This window comes from Eurypyga helias, unplaced genomic scaffold (assembly GCF_000690775.1).
Source record: "Eurypyga helias isolate BGI_N326 unplaced genomic scaffold, ASM69077v1 scaffold26246, whole genome shotgun sequence".
In the NCBI taxonomy this organism is placed as follows: Eukaryota; Metazoa; Chordata; class Aves; order Eurypygiformes; family Eurypygidae; genus Eurypyga; species Eurypyga helias.
Window position 1 is genome coordinate 45,155 of NW_010256387.1, and position 15,997 is coordinate 61,151.

The 15,997-nt window shown below is 38.6% G+C and overlaps 2 protein-coding genes across 2 annotated transcripts in view; both read right to left on the reverse strand.

Annotated features, from left to right (window-relative positions):
* The window catches only part of LOC104511161 (macrophage mannose receptor 1-like), a 31,661-nt gene extending 31,248 nt beyond the window's left edge, over positions 1–413 (reverse strand). Inside the window, exon 1 of the mRNA XM_010153657.1 lies at positions 353–413. Within this exon, the coding sequence (XP_010151959.1) occupies positions 353–413 (61 nt within the window). The remainder of the gene's footprint in view (positions 1–352) is intronic.
* A 2,847-nt stretch (positions 414–3,260) lies between these two features.
* LOC104511162 (macrophage mannose receptor 1-like) overlaps positions 3,261–15,997 on the reverse strand; it is a 35,214-nt gene continuing 22,477 nt past the window's right edge. The window contains exons 20-30 of the mRNA XM_010153658.1: positions 13,613–13,749; positions 12,484–12,598; positions 11,694–11,890; positions 10,401–10,491; positions 8,847–9,079; positions 7,909–8,074; positions 6,629–6,781; positions 6,076–6,192; positions 5,716–5,877; positions 4,085–4,117; positions 3,261–3,430 (exon numbers count right to left, since the gene is read on the reverse strand). Of these exons, the coding sequence (XP_010151960.1) occupies positions 3,261–3,430; positions 4,085–4,117; positions 5,716–5,877; positions 6,076–6,192; positions 6,629–6,781; positions 7,909–8,074; positions 8,847–9,079; positions 10,401–10,491; positions 11,694–11,890; positions 12,484–12,598; positions 13,613–13,749 (1,574 nt within the window). The remainder of the gene's footprint in view (positions 3,431–4,084; positions 4,118–5,715; positions 5,878–6,075; positions 6,193–6,628; positions 6,782–7,908; positions 8,075–8,846; positions 9,080–10,400; positions 10,492–11,693; positions 11,891–12,483; positions 12,599–13,612; positions 13,750–15,997) is intronic.

Below are 15,997 nucleotides of genomic sequence, written 5' to 3' on the forward strand. Positions count from 1 at the left end.
CTTTGACTGATCACTGCTCCATGGCTGTGATGGGGAGGGTAAATAAGTAGAGCTCCATGCTTCCTAATCTCTCATTGCCCTTCCATACATTGCTATCTGATTTAACATTTCCATAGAAAGAAATTACAGTTTAAAGATCCTGTTGTTAACCTCCATTTTCCCCAACATTCCTACATCTCCCCTCTCATTCTGCAAATCAAGAACTGCTAAGATAATACCCAACACACTCTTTAAATCATGTATCAAATCTGATAACAAATACAAAATAATCAGTCTATGCATTAAAACTGTAAAGTCGCCCAAGGAAAAGCATTTCATATCTAGAGTAACACAAAACCCACCAGGAACTTACCCAGTGACTGTAACGAGCCATGCACCAGGGAAAGAAAAACTAGGAACCTGGAGAAAATCATTGCAAATGTAGGTTGCTTTTCATTCTTCTACCAAAAGTTGGACTGTAAGATTGGCAGATCCTTCTGAGTGAGGATAGTAACAGGTTCTTCTCTGTGTCAAAGGGTTGATGGATAAAGCTCTGTGCTCTAAATAAGGAAATATCCTGTCACGTGGCATTTTGAAATAACTAGAGTGCACATTGCAAATACTGCTCTCTCTGAAGTGAGAGTCACTTCCAGTACCGAAGTCTCCAACCTTCTAACTAGAGGGGTGACACTTGCCTTTTTCTGGGACTTTGCTCCTATTACACTGGGGTCAGTTGTTGAGGTACTACATAGGACAGACCTCTAAAAAAGCAACTTGAGAGTCAAAGAGAAGAAGCCTGCAGTGAAATATCATTGATTAAAAATGCAGTCTCTGCTTTAAACCTTAGATCTCAGAAATAAATGGAGACAAACCCCAGTGGTTCAGTATATCACTATAATGTCACAGCTCTACATACCTAGAAGAAAGAGGGCACATTTTACAGGATCGGCAGTATTTGGTGAATTATGAATTGTTGCTCATGTGGAGGACTAAAATTGTTTTTTTCTGCACTGTTACACTGCTTGTTTTGATCACAGTTTGGGACTGGGCTGTTTATAACTATTTGTTGAAGATCTGAAAGAAGTGATGTTCAATGCTACAGGGTAGTGGTAACCTTCCCTGTAACAGGAGGGAAACTTTTGCGTGCAATACTTTTGTCAAGCAAAAGGATGTGTTCATCTATCTGAGAAATTCCTAGTGAGGGTGTTCCAGGACAAAGCTAAATGTAAACTAAATTGGAAAATCTCCTTTTAATCTGTGCAAAAAAGTGGTTGTCTGAAGACTTATACTGGCATGGCAATCCTTGTACAACTATGCTGCAAAGCTGTGCTGGCAAACATCCACATGCAGACAAGTCCTACTGTTCCTTTTGGTTTTTTTACATCAGTGAAATTAAAAGAAGTTGTGATAAAAAAATTGAAAAAACCCAAGAAGTAAAATAGTCAGTAGTGAGATACAGAAGCTGAACAGAAGATGTCACATGAAGAGCAACTATCTTTTCTTTTATTCAGAAGGTGTTAGGGAAAACTATTGCAAGAACTGGCTAAGCTTGTTGACTGTTAGAAAGTACTAAGAAAGAAAAGCATTTTCAGTAAAATTAGGAATTGAATAAATCATTTAATAATAACTATTGAATTTGCAGGTGACATTCAGGAAAGCGTACCACGAGCAAGGCTTGCAAGAATACTCGAAAGTCTCAAAGCTGAGTGGTGCCACAGACAAGAATGAGGTGGGAGAGAAATAGAAACAGAGTTTACTGAGTGAAACCATATTTTTGATACACCTGAAATAAAAAAAATAAAATGGCTCCAACCATGCTCCAGGCCAAACTGGGCTTTAGTCCCCCTCTTATGTAAATGGATGCTTGTGGGGATTCAGATCACCAAAGCTGCAGAGTGACTGGGGGTGGTGGGGGAGGGAATAGTGCAGACACTGGAGTAGACTAAAAGAAGAATTCAAACACTTCAGAGCTGCCCCTTTTCACATGACCAACCACCTTGATGCGGCTTACAAGCCTCTGGGGGTCTGTATTCTGCGCGCTGCTTTTCACTTGTGCAATAACCTATTTTCACCAATGTGCCAAATCCTTAATTGTATTTACTCCAAGAAAACAGAAGTCCAGTGCTTAGAAAAGAAACTTCATTACTTTTTATTATTATTTCTTTTAACTTTTCAGCTTGCTCAGTAGATGCTGCACAACCTGGGGAGGGCAGGTGGTTTGCTGGGGTTATCTGCTAAGCACTCTTCCCCATGAAGTGTTTAGTGTCTAGATTATATTTGCAGCTCACTTAAATGCTATTTGGTACTGCTTTCCACTGTTTTTCTGACATCATAAACTTAGTCTTCTTGCAGATTCATCTGTTGCCTTCCTTAGCTTTCAGTTCCTTTTTCTTGCACTTAAAAATGGCAAGTCAGTGCTTATTCAAGCTGAATTCAGAGTGGTGGGGAGAGAAGCCCTCCTTGTTACTGACAAAAGAGTTGTTGTGCAGACAGGAGCACCTCACTTTCCTCTTCTTCTCACTTGATTCCCAGGGAAGTCAGACACTTATACTAATAAAAATTTTATTTATTTCAAAGCATGAATTAAAATATTCTTTTTTGTTAATGTTACTGAACATACTACAGTTAATCATATTATCAGTTTGAAAAAAAGACCAAAAACCCACACCTGAGCTTGATAGCCTTTGCTGGTACGAACCGTATTTTCCATAGCAGAAAATGAAAATGGCAAGGTTTTCTATCCCAACGTTATCTGAGATAAGTCTATGAAACAATAGCAATAGCATACAGCTAGAAGCAACAATAAAAATGCTGGTCCAAGGGAGTGAAGTTTGTGGGGCAAAATGAGTTGAAGATTGCAACCGACTTGGGCAGATTTCATTTTTTGACTTCTTGGCGGTGTCCACAAAGTCATGGGAATACAGTTCTAAATAGTAATCACACTTTATTGAACATTCAGTCTGACTAGTTGACTTTTATAGTCCTTTTTCAGTATGATTATTTGTTCCTGACAAGTTATTTACACTAGTGTTTTTGCTAAGACCCTTGAGAACTTCTCAACTGTTACAAAACTATAAGATAAATCTAAACCCAATTTTGTAAAATATGCGTGATACAAAAGAATGCTAGTGCAAAAAAGATAAAAGGAATTTTATTTAAAATTACAGTTATCCTTAATAGAGACATATAACATCCTTATATTTCAGCAAGTAATTTGTTCCTCTGTATTGGCATATGCCACAGGACCCATTTTCATCAATTCTTCTGTTATTTTAGACACATTATTTTATAAGTGTTTCATTGCCACAATCTCTTGATAGTTGGTTTTGTCTTTTTTTCTTGTAGAAATAGACTGAAATGCCAACTCCAAAAAGAGTGAGAATAGCCAAGAAAACGAGTGGCCAAACAGAGTCATGGACAGCTGGATGAGTCTCTTCCTTTTTTTCCTTGCCTGAAATGAATGCATGTAACCATAAGAAACCTTAGCAGTTCTTTATTCCATCAAAACATAACATCAAAAACATGAAGATGTTCCCTCCTGCCTGAAACTTGGAGTCTGTTCAGTGTAAATCTGAGCCCTGAAATGTTGCAGATCAGTAGCCAGGTCTCTGTTGCCAAAGCTGACATGGTTTTAGTGGATCTGGATTAGTGTGATACACAGTGCATGCAGTGCTTGTAAGAATTTAATGAAAATGCATGCTTTAGATATAGATATGGCATGCTAAATATTTGGAAAATCAGTTTTACAATATTTTTCTATTACATTATGTACAATAGCACCTATGGAAGAAATTTGCATATACATCTAAATAGGTTTTAACAGCCTGGTTAAAGCTCTCTGTGCCTGTTCTCAAAGTTAGTCACAAGTTGGTTCACTGCCAAGCTTGTCAGCTTAGGGTTAGCCCTGCAGCAGTCCAGTCAACCAAGAACATGTGCGTGCTGGTGTGCACGTAAAAGGCACCGTGGGATTACCCTAAGTGATTTATAACTGCATCCCAGTAACTGTCAGTAGGACTTGTTCTTTAAAAGGGGGTGATTTGGGAAAACTCATTTAAAGTTCTTCTTGTATTTAGATTTTAGTTAATTCTCTTATGAAATCTCTTACCTTTTTTCTGTAGAGGACTCCCACTTGGCTCAGCTTCAATGAATATCAGAAAGAAATAAAATGACACTTCATTAGAATTCATGTCTGACTGTTTTTCTAAAATCATACAGGAACAAAAAACCCTGCAGTATTACCATTGCATTAACAGCATACCTGTCTGTTATAAAAGGCAACATAAGTGAGGCAAAAACTGTGTTGCTGAGGTTTAACCTTCCTACTTTACATTACCAAGCTATAATATTCATTCATTTAAAAAAATATATTATTTTTATATCTACCAACATTCAAATGCTGACACTTTTCTATGTTTATTCAAAAAATACATTTTCTTTTTTCCCCCGAAATATTAATTTCAATTTACTAAGAACATGATGTACAACTCTGGAGATTAATTTTATATAGCACATTTTAGAAAGCTGTGCGTGTCCAGCAGAAAACTGTTGTTACCATAAAGTTTAGGATTCTTAAATGACTTCCTTCTTGTATTTCTCCTCTTGGCTCTTTTACGTTACTGTTTGAAAACAGACTTGCTACCAGAGGAGAAGTTACAAAGACAAAATGTACAATGGAATTAAAGCAGAGCAGAATGTAAAAGGAATAGGTACAAGGAAACAGTATCTCCTCCTAAGGCAGGAAATAGATACATATGAGAGCATCTTATGATGAATAGGATGGATTTTAGTGCTTCTTTATTATTTTAGTACTATATGGGTTGGAATATAATTTGGATGTTCTTGGTAAAACTTTAATGAGGACTGATTTACAGCCATGGGCATGTACTGATTTAAGCATGGAATTTAACAGTGCATGGGAGGTGACTGTTATTGGTTACATTTCAATTTGTTTTTTAAATTTAAGACTACATTTGCAAAATGACTAAAAGCAAACCTCAAATTTTCAGTTGTTTTTCTGAGGTAAGATTGATTTTAACACCTAACTTGAGAATGGAATGATAGTGTTTTCTTTCAGACCATTATATCTTTTTAATCTCCACTTGAGAATACTACATGAGGGTTTTTTTTTTTACCTCTGACACATTAGTCTGGTGTATACAGTAGTGCGTGAAACTTTCTACAAGTGCTGATAAGACAGCTTCTGTAATGACTTGAAGTTTTCATTTAATAGGGAAGTACTCATTATTATTACACCACAAACAGCTGTCCTTTTAGTAACCCTGAGGCATTGCTGACTTAAAGGTTGTTGAATCAGGCCCTGTATGAAGCCAGTTCTTGATGATGGGCAGTAATACAGTTTTTGAGTATAACAAGCTTGAAGAGCAATCTTGATTATTCACATTAATTCCTCCTTGCAAGGGTATAACAGCTGTTACAATACTTAGCTGTTTAGTCACATTTGCACAAGTGTTTGACAGATGCCATGCCAACGCCTGTGTTAGGTAGTCAAAAGTTTTCTGAAAGTCTCGTTCTCAACCTACAGTGCATACAGCATGTGAGTGCAGTGATGTGAAAAGCTCGCAGTCTGCAAAACCAGGCAGCTACAAATGTTTAGAAAAGTGGGATATGCCAAACAAAACTGTCAGAAATTACTTCTAGACATGTAGCAAAGGGCTATCACAGTTACTAGTAAACAGATCTGCTCTATCACTAAGGGGTCACTTGCTAAGGACTTACTTTTGGGTTTTTTGCAGATAAATCCCCTTCCAGAAGAGCAATCAGCGTTGTCCCAGTAACCGGATGGTGGTATCATTTCAACACAGTGATTCTCCATACTAGACTCTTTGTCCTCCCAGTTGACAAAGTCCAGTGCAGCGTTATCTAGCCACAACCATTGGCCTAGAGAGAAACATACTGAGTCAGAAAAGATTTAAAAAGTATCTCATAGATATTTTAACTCCTTAACTCAGCAAATTACTTCAAAACTGTAACAGTAACCCATTCTTCAGCAGAAGACCATTTCTTGTAAAAATACAGTTGTCCTCAATTTTCTCATATTAGCAAAGCATTTTTCAGTTAAATATGAAAAGACATTACCATCCACATTTTGGTAAAGTCCTATCCAGAAACCTCCTACTTTATTTCCAAGTGGTTGTACTGTATGGACCAGAAAGTCAGATTCATCCATGTTTTCTACTGAAACCAAGGTAGCACCTGAAAGTTATAACAAGCAAATAACCATAATCTACATGAGCAACTACTGGAATTACCTCCTCTTTCAAGTTTGTACAAAAAATAACTTTTGAAAATATTATGCATGCTACTCTATTGGCTTCCCCATTGCTTCTTGCCGACAAGGAAAACCTGGAGGTGTCCCCCACCACTGCCCCCAGAATGGTGCCTGAGAAGCCAGGAGCTGATGGTGAGCTCTACACTTGAGGAAGCTTCAGCCCCTGCAGAAGACCCAGACAGAAGGCTGCACAAAGTCACTTGTGTCAGTTTATTTTCATTGGGCTAGATTTAGAATAGCTTGGTAGGTAAGTAAAGTGTTTCTAATGATTTTTATTTTAAATCAATGTTTTTACATGTTTATGTGAGTTCTGTACAAACTCTTGTACAAATCTTGTCAGGTGATAATGAAGGTGCTTACCTAACCGAGCACACTCGAGGGAAGCCAGCGCCCAGCTTGTCCCAGCTGATGCTTCGATGTAGTAGCAGTGGCCATGGTAGGGGATCCAGGCTTGGAGTTCAGCTGCTTCAGGACAGTCTCCAGGCAGCTGAGCAGGGTCAGTAGGAGCTATAGCTAAAGAAGCCATATGGTATGAAACTGGTATTTCATTATGAGTAGCCTATGAGGTAGGATATGTGTTTCAACAGTGTGGGATTTCTCTCACCCAGGTTTAACTATCTAGACCTTTACTCCTGACTATTCCTACAGGCCCCTGCTCAAACAACTGGGAAAGCCAGACAGTCACAAGTGTGAAATGCCTTATTTCTCCAATCACATTTCTTCAGGCAAGGAAACAAATCACATCCTGCAGCTAGCTGCCTTGGCAGTACTGTGAGGAAAGCAAACCCTGAGTGATGATACACATCTCAAATTTGCATTCTCACAACACAGAAAGCTGTTGTAGGGCAAGGAATCATTGATGCTACAGTCCCATATTGAATGGCAGCCTGGTCCCTGTATGTTGCCATTTTATACAAAGGAGCCATCGGTGGAGCATGCCTCTGTCAAATTAGTATCCGTTTCTGATGACATCTGCAGCTCCCATTCACTTCTATCGGTCTGCGATTCATGCATTGCCACCTTCAAGGGGCAAAATCTCACATCAGGAACACACTGTATAATGTATTCGTAAAAGCTCAAGGAGGAAAAACAACACCTTTCTACAAAATCTACCAGCAAACATGCCTCTGAATACCTCTACAAAGGGTTAAAGCATCATTCACATTCCCAAGATTCCTACAGCTACATCAGAACTACTTTAGCTCTAACAATAGTGAACAGGAGTGAAATTCTTGCCTGTTTTTTGGCTCAGTGACACCAGTGTGTGTCCAGTTATCCAAGTTGCTGCAGTCCACCAGTCAGTGAACATTCCCAGCACTTATATTACACACAGTCTCAAGTGTGATTTATGCTCATGTCTCAGAAAGACCAAAATACCTTGAAGAGTGAGCTTTGGCTTATGCAAACAGTTATGACTACCATGAAAGCAGTGCAGCCACATCCGTTTGCATAAGAGGTTTACATGTGCCTGAATTCATATATTATCCAAGATAAAAACTCCAGATTCTGCAGGTGGTACAAGATATCCTGAAGCATACTCCTCTGAGGGTTTTAGCCCAAGCCAGAGCAAAGACACTAGGATTAGGAAGACTAATGGAATTTGGAATGTGTTTTTAAAATAATGACATTCATTTGCTTACCATCTGATGTCTTACAAACTGAAAAGTAGCTTTCATTGCAGGAAGCTGTTTTCCAAGTACCATCAAGATCTAGGTAGACACAGGCATTTTTCTCCTTTGGTTCCCCTGCAGCCCATTTTGTGTACCTGGTTCTCCAGTTATCAGTCCATTTGTAATAGCTGCCAGTCTGAAAATAAAGTAGTTCTGATAACAGATTTTTTTTTTTACATAAAAAGTGCTGACACATAACTATAGTGTCCTATATCTACTTGAGGTTACTTGGGCAAAACAAAAAAGCCCTGTTCTGCTCTCTGTTTTTTTAAACACCATGTGCTAAGCAACATGGGTGCTCTCAGTTACACAAGAACTACATATGAACTGTGTTCGAAATAACACAAACTTCTACAACGTGTCAAGTAATTCAGATGACTCCATCTTAGCCCATTTAGTAAATCCATATCAAGAGAAGCAATTACAGAAAATTCACTCTTTTATTTAAGTTAAAAGTGGGACCTATTTGGTGAATAAATATTACTTGACATTAAAGAGTCAAAATCATCTTAAATATCTCTCTAATACTCCTAATAACTTTAATATAATAGTTATAAATAACCCTCCATATAGCTGGGAGTTAGCCTTCCAGAATGGCTATCGTTTGCTTCATGATGCTGCACATCCTGGTTTGCGACTCTCAGTCTGCACTTCTATTTCTTTTACCATTTCTAGAGCTTTCCACTTTCATCTGTTGCTACCTGCTTAACCTTTTCTGTGACTCTTCATTTGGTGCATGAAAGTCTTTGAAAAACCCTAACAGAGCCACTAGAACTCTATGCATATACACGGTAAAGCCATTCAGAGTACAGTTGTTTCAGCACTGGTATAAGTTAGGCATCCAGCAGGTCTATAAAGAGGAGGAAATCTCACCAAACACCTGCACCTCCCATCAGTCCAGTACTTACCATATTGCTGTTAAGACCAATCCATACAGGTTTTCCGTATTTCAACATCTGGATCCACAGGAATGAATGGATGTAGGCGTCTGAAATGCTGGCAAGTTCTGCGGATTTGTCTTGACAATTTTTTCTGGCCTCTTCCCATTGCATTTCAGATGAGATGATTGTATAGCTACTGTCACCATAATGGGCAAAGCCAGAGGATGGATTTGTTGTTGGTACTTCAGACTGCATGGTAACTGTGGAGGAAAAACAATGCAAGAATTCATAACATACCACTTATCTCTAGCAAGGAAGCTATGAAAAAATGGTCAAAAGGTCCAGTATTAACAATGAGTCAATATCTTTATTTAAGCTTATGAACAATTTGTTAATGAATTTAAAAAAAAAAATAAATCCAAACAAACTTGCTGTAAAACCTGAACCAAATTGGTTAACATAAAAAACCAGAGTGAAATCCGGGATGCCCTGAAAGAGAGATTATACTTGCTAGAGGCAGGACTAAGAATCATAAACTGGATATTTAAGGTCCTGTGCTTTAAGGTATCTTGGCTAAATCTTGATATCTAAGTATACACCTATTTCAGATCACTGGTGGAAGGGACTTCGGGCTAGACATTTAAGGCATTTACTGTTGTATCCTGTTACCACCACCTGAGACTCTGATATTTGATGTTAACTGGTCACGACTCACTGTTGACTCAAGCCTGACTTTAAGGGCTGCCTGAACATTTGAGTCAGGCAGCATACATTTCCTCCTTGAGGTTGTAAACGTGTACAGAAGAGCTGTAACTGGTATTGAGCAAACTAAAAATGCCTCCCTAAAATGTTGTGTTTGCTGTGCAGGGAAAGGGGATTCTTACAGGCAAGTTAGCTATGCTGAGAGTGAACAGGTTACAGGAGCTGGCTGAAGTGGGGGAGGGATATTTTTACTAATGCTGTAATAAAGGTGAGGCAAAACTGTTTTTTTTATCTGTTCTTTGCCTTCTCCATGACCGCTACATGGCTGGGCAGCAGGGATTTACGTACTTACAGCTCTACAGCAGGAGAGTCAACATTCATTAATAATTTTGGTGTTAAAATAAAATTAAAAAAAAAAAATCAATATTCTTCTACAATAAAGACACAGCCAAGAAGTTGTACATTTTAATAGATTACATATGGCATTCAGTAGAAATGTTAAGAGAGAATTAAATGATCTGCTCAGAGACAGCCAGGAATATGGAGAGATCACTGCAACAGCCTGGCTTTGCACTGCACTTAAAGAGGATGCCTAAAGTCTCATATTTGACTGAAAAGAAATCCATTTCCATTTATTATTCTCTAGTACTATTTATGATTTAGGTACAAAGCCCCAATTAAACAGTGGTTCCTCTCCAGCAACTTCTATGGAACAAATTATACTTTAAGAATAGCCTAGCTTAATAGTGGTGGAGCTCTGAAAGCCCAAGAGACTAAGAGTGAGACTCAAATCTGAAAGTAATCCCATCAGTTTATATAGTCAGTTTATCTGACTGAGATACTTTCTCTGTTTAGGAGACTGGCTTAAACAGAACTCACGTGAATTCATCTGGCATATATAACCTCTCTCGTTGTCACAGCTATCATCTCTCCAGTTCCCATCTGACTTCATGATGAAGACGCAATCTGTCTGAAGGAGAGGGGAAGATGCACAGCCATTACAAAAGGCAGTCAGGAGCACCTATACTCCTAGTGCAAACCTGATAACAGATAAGAGAGGAGAGGTGCTCATTGAACACCTATGTAATTACTTCCAGTTTCCTAAGTTTCTGCCAAACAGCTTGACCTGGTATTTATTTGTGACCCCTTAAGTTTGAACCTGACTTCCATTCCTCCCAGTCAAAGTCTGAAAAAAGTCTATTAAAAATGTTACCAGTTTTATTAATAAATTTCTATAGTCATAAAGGATAATAGGGTACCTATAATAAGTCTTCTCAGTTCTGATTTGTAGGACTTCTACAAAGTATTTCCATCAATTGGAAGAACAATATAAGAACTATTACTAAAAGCACAAGTCTGAATTATCTTAACCGAAGCAGACTATCTTGCAGAAAGCAGGTACTCTTTACTAGTTGTTTGTAGTCCTTATCAAGTTATCACTAGCAGATGTCTTTACTAACAACCAAATTTTCCCTTTACTTCCTTATGTTTAATTTCTTCAAGAATTCTTTCATGGCTCCCCTGATTTCAGGACTGGCCATGACTCTCTTTCAGCATTTCATCTGAGCTTCCCCCTTATGCTGATTTAAGCAAGTTTCAGTTATAAGCAGGTTGCCTGGGAGTAGATTTTAAAAAATCTCTGATGACTTAGCTGCCCATCATTTCTTCAAAAACTGTGTGTTTACCTGCTTTGGAAAAGAGATTGATTTCATCAGAGAAATAGCCCTTTTATTGAGGTATCATTTGGTTCCATCAGAAACTAGTAAAGCAGCGTGGAAGCACGTTAGGCAGGAATAGGACATATACACATACAAATTAATCTTGCACCAACAACCTTAATTTTGGTTTTTCATAACTTCTGCATTTGGTGTTGCAACTTTAATGTTTGTGCTAATGCAGTCTGTGGGGGAACGGATGTAATATATGCCTCTTCGGGCTTGTTTTGCAGAACTGGTGTTTTGCAATAGGTCAGATGGAAACACGAAGTCCCTCTTGTTCAGGAACTCTGCCAAACATTTTTGGTGTATTTGGAATAGTTATCAGGTGATTCTCTAGCCCTCATTCTGCTTACAGAAGGTCTTGCTTCAGCATCTTGTTATTGCGGCTCTAACTTTCCTTTTAAGAAAATCATCTAGCTGTGCAAGATATACAGGCTACTTAAATTTTCTGTACCTCCACGGTGATGTCTGTCAACATTTCAAAGTCATAATAGTCAAAGTAGCTTTGTCTCTGTTCTGGTGCACCATTAACCCAGTTGGTGTAGGAAACGGTGCTTCCATCTGTCCAAAGAAACGTGGACTCTTCATTGATATCATTCATTCCGATCCAAACATCAGTTGTGGCATCTTTTAAATGGTAGAAGAGGAAAGCTAGAGAGAAGCAAAAATTTCTCATTAAGGAAAGCTCATTGTGACTTTTCCAAAACAGGAAAAATGTGCAAAAGCCCAGAACTGGGGCCAAACTAAAAGGATAACCTTTCACACTACAGACTTCATCTGTCGTTAAATAAATGTTTAGATAAGCATCTGTAGGAACATATGTTACATAAGCACTGAGGTTGAAAAAATATTGCCAAGAAGAAAGGTCTGGAGCAAATTAGAAAATGTCCCCTTCCCAAGTTCCCTGCTGTGTATGCACACATAGTGCTCCAGCAAGTCATATTGCCAGCGAGAAAGACAGAAAATACAAATGTCTGTCAGTCTGAGTAATCTGTGCAACCACACTCAAAACAGACTGGAATTTTCATGAATAGTGAGCAACTGAAAGAACTAGAAATACACACTACTTCTTATATGCAATAATTTAGCTGTTGTTTCACACTTTGGAGTTAAAACGAAACATAAACTGACCTGCCTAATAAGCAATTTTCATCAGATAATTCCATAATCTATTTTGGAGAATACAGCAGTTTCTTTAGTGAGAGATTAAATCTGTTTTCTTTCAATAAAGCCCATATATGTACCTTGCACTTGTTCATTTGCTATGGTAGCCAGGTTTCCTCCCAAATTGATACAAGCATCTCGTGCAGCGTGCCACATGAGTTTTCTTGTTACACTGGAAGCAAATACTTTGAAACACTGGAAAAAAAGCAAGCACTTCAACTAGCAAAGATGGGAACTGTTGCTGGTGACTAATATCAATTAGCTATAGGGGTGTATGTTTCTCCAGAAACGGAAATCAGGGCTAGAATAAGTGACAGAGCTCACGGATATGTCTGCCCATTTAGATACTTAGCCCCTCTCATTACACAAGGTGTAATCCAGGAGTCTAGTATAACCTGAACTGATTGTAATGATGTCAGGTACATAATCCTTTTTCACATTTTCATCTGCCTGCTTCCTGCAATAACAGAGGGATCATTTAAAACCAAGGAAATGCGGCTTCGGGTGACTTAGCTGCAGGGAAAGAACGCTACTGTACCTTGTCCTGCTTCCAGTGACTGTGGATTATGACCATTCATCCTGCCAAAGTCTATGAAATATCCTTTTACACATTGACCTAACATTCTGAGCATACAATAGTAGTGCAGTGTATATAGCGTAGACAAAATAATCTTTGGTAAATAGAGCTTCAACTCGAATTGGTACAAATTCTTCTGTTACAGCAATGACAACTTCCAGACAATGACTGAATGTAAAACTATACTCAAAACAATTGTAATTTTTCACTGTCTTTCTGAACTCTAGCTTTGGGAACTCTGTGCAAACCAAAGGGATTGCTCAAACACATTCTCTCTAAATCATTCCACCTGAAGGGCTTTTTTTTTTTTTTTCGAAGACTGACCATTACAAATTTCAGTTTCTAACATAAATACATGAAACAGAAGAGGAGGAGGGTTCTACTTGAACAGTCAGTGTATTTCAGCCTGCACAGACTATGTTCTCTGAAATTTATTCAGCATACATCTACTTTTATTGTATTTTTGTGCAAAGTTTTATGTCTAGAGTCACTTCCAAAAATCCCAGCCATCATGTTCTGACTGGATAATTACTCTCCAGATTTATTTTATAATCATAAGAAACATATTTTTGCAGTTCTTTTTTTCAATTTCACAGCTTTACACAATTTTCTGAAGATACTTGTTGACATACCTTGTTGTTAAAGAAAAACCAACTTTCTGGACATCCTCCAGGAGGTAATGGAGAAGAAAACGTTGAATTAATAGTACTGTTGTGTTTTTCACATATGAATTTATTGGAGGAACCACAGTTCACATCATTCCACAAGCCTAAAAATGATTGAATTGAATAAACAAGTTGTAGTATTTGTACCAATAATTTATCAGTTCTTATTCTGACTTAGGAAGAGGCTCATCTCTACTGTTCAGACTGAAAAAAGTTAGTAAAAGAACCACTCACTGAATTTATGCATTCAATTTTTTTACAAACAGAATGTTTATGGACTTCGGCTGCTCAGCACTGTTAGTTGCTGGGCTACTGTCTGGCAACCGAAAAAAGAAGGAAGGACTGGGAAGAAAGAACCAGTGACTCAGAACAAATACTCTGGTCATCAATTAACTTAATTTTACTTTCTCCACCCTCCCCACCTTTATCCATCAAAGAGTCTGAGTAGAATTACAGGAGAAAGGGGATGAGAAAAAGCGAGCTTTTTTGTTTTAGGAAAACATAATGTTCTCTTTTTTATATTTCAGGCTGCTCCATGTTCTGAAGGCAAAGTAACCATGGCAGCTTTGAATGAACCAGTTGAAGCTCTAATAATGGCATAGCTATAGCCCCTTGTGCTTGATTTGAACTGCCTGTCCCTTCTGCTCCTCATCCAGGACCCTCCACAGTGTTCGTGATTTGTTCAAGCTGTGGCAACGTCACACTGCAAGCAGCAGGGGAAATATACCAGCAAGCAAATTTGAAAAGAAAATGGATCAAAAAATGGAGGAGATAGGAAATACCAGATCAATCTAAGAGCACAATATAGTGTTCAAACATACGTTATGAAATATGTGCCATCTCCTTGGGACAGACAATTCAAGTTAATATGTTATCTAAGGATTCAGTTTGCAGATTAAAATACCTCATTTAAGTTGTCAAGATACACTCTAGTTTTCTAAGCTACTATTATAATCAATATAGAGCTAGGGGATGATTCATTTGTCTAAACAGAGGTGCTTAGCGCCATTTGAGAGGTTACGCAGGGTACCTGCAGAGACCTGATGGATACGGCGCTGTTTCTGTGGGAAATTTACAGTCAGGTAGGCTAACACTAGGACATCTCAAGTGGCTACAGTCACCTACATGTAAGCAAATGAATACTGAACTAGAATAAATTGAATTGCTCTTCAGTCAGCACTGACTGTGCAGGTGAGATCTCCATTTGACCATCACAAGACTTTGGAGGTCTAGTTCACGTTAGCTACACCTTGTTGTCTGCTCAAGCTTAAAGCTTCCCTTATAGTCCAATTCAGTTGCCCACCTGTAAAATTCTAGCATCATCTGAGGAATGCTGAGCCATCTGTGCAGAGCTAGTAGATATGGCAGGGATCAGTGGGATAGCTGCCCCTTTCTGGATAAACAATTAAATCGCAATCAGACCATATACCTATGTTTAGAAAAGTGAATCTTGTTATTGGTGTCTTCATATAAAGGAAGAATTTCAAGTGGGATTGCTGAGCGAATTCTTTATACAACATTCTGCCCCTGTACTCTGCTCTGGTGAGACCCCACCTGGAGTGCTGCATCCAGCTATGGAGCCCTCAATATCAGAAGGATATTGACCACTTGGAGCGAGTCCAGAGGAGGCCACAAAGATGATCAGAGGGCTGGAGCACCTCTCCTATGACGAAAGGCTGCAAGAACTGGGCTTGTTCAGCCTAGAGAAGAGGAGGCTCCGAGGAGACCTCATTGCAGCTTTCCAGTATCTGAAGGGGGCCTACAAGGGTGTTGGGAAAGGACTTTTTACAAGGGCCTGTAGTGATAGGACAAGGGGTAACAGGTACAAATTGAAATCAGGGAGGTTTAGATTAGATATCAGGAAGAAATTCTTCACAGCGAGGCTGGTGAGGCACTGGAACAGGTTGCCCAGAGAAGCTGTGGATGCCCCATCCCTGGATGTCTTCAAGGCTAGGCTGGATGTGGCTTTGAGCAACCTGGTCTAGTGGAAGGTGTCCCTGCCCATGGCAGGGGGGTTGGAACTAGATGATCTTTAAGGTCCCTTGCAACCCAAACCATTCTATGATTCCATGATTCTATGATTCTATAAATTGAGAGATTGATTTCCTTATATGTATATTACTGAATTCCTATTAGCCTCAGCTAGTTTACATAAATACAACCAAGACAAAAAATTAGCTCAAGGATTTGCAAAATATTTACATTTAAGAGTACTTACAGGCAAGTAAGACACTCTTAGGTCATTAAATGTATTTGTCTCTCTCCTCTCCTTATTGGCTTATACCTTCAATCCCCCTATTTCTTGTAGCCGTCATAAATGTTATCATAAGTTCATAGGAGCAAAGACAGCCC